This window comes from Protobothrops mucrosquamatus, unplaced genomic scaffold (assembly GCF_001527695.2).
Source record: "Protobothrops mucrosquamatus isolate PMUCROS unplaced genomic scaffold, P.Mucros_1.0 scaffold2530, whole genome shotgun sequence".
Lineage (NCBI taxonomy): Eukaryota > Metazoa > Chordata > Lepidosauria > Squamata > Viperidae > Protobothrops > Protobothrops mucrosquamatus.
This window is the reverse complement of record NW_015388592.1, coordinates 112,151-116,852: the sequence shown is the minus strand read 5'-3', so window position 1 is coordinate 116,852 and position 4,702 is coordinate 112,151. Positions and strand designations below refer to the sequence as shown.

The window sequence follows — 4,702 nt, the reverse complement described above, 5'->3', positions numbered from 1 at the left end:
TGAATTGGTATAGACTTTGGTGTATTTGAACTACTTAAATGTATAATTTTTTTTTATTAATGTGGAGGAGATGGATTGTTTATAAATAGAGTTTGTGGAGTTAGAGATATTAATATTTGTTTACCTATATTTGAATATTAGCCTGGGACTTGGTTTGGGAAGTCCGGGGGGGTGGGATATAATATAATATTGTGTAATATTTGTGATGTTTTTTTTGTTTTTTTGGAAAATAATAAAAATTTTATATTCAAAAAAAAAATAAAATATGACTCAGTTGTCAAGCATCTGAATTTTGATCCTGTGACCATGGGGATGCTGCAACAGTCATAAGTGTGAAAAATGGTCACAAATCATTTTTTTTCAGTGCCATTGTAACTTCAAACAGTCACTAAATGAATTGTTTTAAGTTGAGGACTACCTGTAATATTAAGTTACTTGTATAATCTTGGATATAATATTCAAGAACGATTCCTCCACTAAGAAATATCCTCCTCAGTGGATATTTAGAATCAGTTCTTACAGGATTATTTCACGATTACAACTACATTTACTATGAGAAGGCAAACATATTTCAGTTCCATATATTAAATGAGTCACACTTTTTTCTCTGAATAGCCTAAAGGGTAAAAGTCTGCAGTTCATTCCACATAATTTAAAAAAATGGAACCTAATTTGCAATGTGATAAGAACATTGTCTCTTTAAAATACATTTCTCAATTTACCAATAAAATTGAAATAAGATGTTGTGAGATGGGAAAGGAATATTTTGAGCTATGAGGTAAAAGAGTTAAAGAATCTTTCTTCTCCTCAGTTCTCTGCAAGAATGCAAGCTCATAGCTGCTTTCAGCTTTAAAAATAAAACATTGGAATAAGAGAATATACATTGCAGCATTCATGTGTGGTTAAGCCTTCATTTGAATTATTAAAATGCTTCCTTACAATTTTGATCATATTTTCAGAATCTGATCTTAAAACACCGGATATAATACTTCTCTGTAAGTGTGCCAAGCACAGTCATAAAAAGAGTATTTGTCAAACATGTTATCACATTTCCAGCTGTGCAGAAGTAACCCCGCACTGGGTTTAACTGTTGTTGCTCACCCATCCCACAAAAATACAAATTTGCAATCTCAGATTCTTTTCTCTCATCTAATCTTCTGAAATCTCATTCCCAACTCCACTTTATTTAACTGCTTCCAAGATGCATGACCTATTTTTTATTATTATAAAAATAAATAGCAAACAGTTACTTTAAACAAGAGGTGATAATCATAAACCTTTTACATTTTTGTATAAAGATTTCCAAAGAGAAATTACAATACAGTAGTATCTGTAATAGTTGATACATCATGATATACATGTTTGTCTTACTTGAAACTGAAAAATTGCAAGGGGCAAAACATGTATAGGTAGTTCTTGCTTATCAACTCTGTTGTTTAGTGGCCTTTCAAACTTACAATGATGCAAAAGAAAGATTTATGACCAATCCTTGCATTTATGACCACTGGTGATGTGATTGCCTTTTGTGTGCTTTGCAACTTGCTTGCAGCAAGCAGAGTTAATTAGAGAAGGTAGAAGTAAAATCATAAGTCACAGTCATGTGAGGTTTCACTTAATGACTGCAGTGACTTAATGACCAAATGGGAGTGCAGTTATAAGCTTCTTGCAGTTATGTGATTTCTGCTTAGTGACTGCTGTGATTGGTGATGGAGTTGCTGGTCTCAATTGTGATCACTAGGGGAGGACTACCTGTATACACATTCAAGCACTACTGTGCAGAGAGTCCGAAATTGTGAATTCTATTTCTGAAAATACTGAACTTTCTTCTTTCACTCTATGGAACCTATTCTGGTGGGGTGCAATGTAGACTAGCCTCCTTGTGGTGCACCCCAGGCAATGTGACTTTATCACAACTAAATAATCTACACCTTCTGGCTGCTGGACCTCACAACGATTTCCTAGCAAGAAGCAGCAGCATGAGTATGCCATATAAAATAAATAACCTATTCTGTTTTAGTTGAGTGTTTTAAGCTCAGTTCAGGAAGTTTCAGTGTCAGTCTTCTAACCTGGTCAAGACTAATCATTCAGCTACCTTGATGGTTATAATAGACATCATACTGGACTTCAGAATATACTGTTTAATCAATAATCGGCAGGTCTGAGGTCTCTTCCTTTGCACCCAAAGCCCAAATTCAAAGCTGAAGGAAGAACAATATTGGACAATGGAAAATGACCATTAGAAATTAATCCGTTCACAAATACCAGTGCCCAAGAAGAACCATGCATGTGGTTACTACTTTTAGGAGGGGTGGTTGCATCCTACCCGCAGTGCTCCAAAGAAGATCCACTTTCTTTCACGTGCGTTTACCATGGATTCTGAGCCAATGGCCCCACTAAAGAGAGTGATCCCATCTTTCTACTTACTCATGCCTCTCAAGGTGAGCTCAGGCCTTCCAGGAGGGCTGGGCTGCTGCACATCACATGTCTCTTCCTTCTGAAGAAGGCTGCTCTTCTCTTTCTCACCCTGCCACCTGGTAGGCAGAAAAAGCACAACCAATCAATTTCTCTTCATATCCATAATATGTCAGGGCTGTGCAAATATTTAATTTGTAAACAGTCTGAAGGTGATTCACCGAGTCATGAAATCAAATTTTCAAACTGAAGTAATGATTTATTTCAAATCAAAACAGACACCTCTTAATTCAATTCAAACCAACTCAAACCCTTTTTGTATAGGCACACATGGGTTCAAATCAAATTATTAAGATTCTGATTATTGGATTTGGACATCCAAATTGAATTAGACTAATTTTCCAAATCAAATTGTTAATTTTAGTCAGATCAACTTGCCAGTCCAAATCAACAATTCAAATTGGAGTGGACCCAATTTGCATATATATCTCCAACTATCTTATAACACAATGCACAAAAGGGTTATAATTATTAAACCATAGTTCTGTCTCTTGCCTGGCATCTTTATAAAGAAAAGACCAGGTTCTTCTAGGAGGAACCAACCTTTTTGATCTAAGGTGCCAAGTCACATGATCCAAACTCACATATCACATATAAAGAGTGCAGTAAATATTTTAGTTGAATGAACTAGCACTGGCATATGACAGCTCTTGGCATATGTCAGAGCAATTCTGAAATTGTTATGATACATATATATCTCCATGACCATATAATTCAATATGCCACTGGGATGCCATAGCAGGCTATCTACTGTGGTCAGGCAGTAATGCTATCTGAGAACCTGGAGAAGCAATACAATAAATAATTTTGCTACAAGCACTTGTCTGTATAGATCTATTCAAATCAAATTCTTAACAAGTCTCACTGTGTTAATGAATTTGGCTCTAAGCGATAGCTTGTTTTTAGTGCTAGAGTCTAAAAATGGAGTTGTTCTTCTCCACCTTGGCTCATATATTTTTTTTGTATCAGTCAAATGCTAAACTTTCTCAAGAAAACTAGGGCTAAAAGGAATGATATATTTCCTGTGATGCATCTTATTTAATAATATTTGGATAATGGAAAGCAGAACTAGATATTTTTTTCTATTCACCTTTACATAGAAAACCATAAAGGCAGGATAAAAATCCAGTAAATAAATAAGAAGATACATCCTAAGAAAGATGTATCTAGGAATACATACCCGGTGACACTTACCGATAATGAAAAGGGGCAACGGTGGCCATAATGGGATGGTTGTGCTGTGGCACAGAAGAAAAACTGATGGGTGCTGTATGTAACACAGGTCCCTTATTAAGGCTGCTTGTATCCAGTGAGATTGTTTGAGGATTATCTTCTTGCTTAGATGTTCCATTTTCCTTCCAGTTGGATTCTGAGACTGATGGACCTTTTGCTGGACAGCTCTGAGGCCTCTTTGTGGCAGATCCATCTGAAGTCTTGGACATTAATGTCTCATTATACAGATTGAGATATGAAGGGCTCTTCCCTGGAAGATGAGTGGTCTTTGCAGGTTCAGCAATTGTGCTGGGTTTTCCAAGGACCTTCACAGCAACAAGACTGCTATTACTTTCACCTTGTTTAGAAGTGTTCTTTACTTTCTCGGTTGTCTGAATAACAGCTTTCTTCACAATCTTGGTGGTTCTGGAATTGGCCTTTGATAAGCCCCAGGTGTTACTGTAGCCAGACACCAAACCTGAACCAAGGCTAGAATCCATCTCCTCTGTCTCACCATGGCTCCCAGGTATGTCTGTTTTCTCTGGTCTAGGGTTTGCAGCAGCTGCAGCCTTAACCGCGAGCTTCTGTTTCGATCCTTTAGGAGCTCCACAGGTTGAGCTTGCCTGTGCCTTCCCTGTCCTGGGAGATGGTATTCTTGGTGAGGAAAATGCTCCCACACCGTTCTGTTTAGGGGGCAGTTTAGGAGATGCTGCCAAAGTATGTATCTTGCTGTGAGATGCAGCTCTGGGAATAGGTATAGAGGAGGCATAATGGCTGCGTCCAGCTGCATTCACATTGGCTGTTCCATTCATCATCAGCAAAACTTGTATGGAGGAAAATCAATCTGAGAAAACATAAATCAGAGCATATTAAGTCTGGCGCGTCAAAGTCAAACCTGTTCAGCACAAGGATGTGTATATCTGCAAGTGAAAATCTTCCCATCCTTTTTAAATTTAGTTTTAATTTTACATTTCCATATTACTTACCATTAAGACAAAAGATTGCTAGCTGCATAACA

At 37.1% G+C, this 4,702-nt stretch overlaps 1 protein-coding gene across 1 annotated transcript; it reads right to left on the bottom strand.

The window, feature by feature from the left end:
- Window positions 1–3,662: 3,662 nt before the first annotated feature.
- Window positions 3,663–4,496, bottom strand: LOC107295841 (uncharacterized protein ENSP00000471857 homolog). Its single transcript, XM_015825175.1, has one exon. The coding sequence runs from the start codon at window positions 4,494–4,496 to the stop codon at window positions 3,663–3,665; it is 834 nt and encodes a 277-aa protein (XP_015680661.1).
- Window positions 4,497–4,702: the final 206 nt, after the last annotated feature.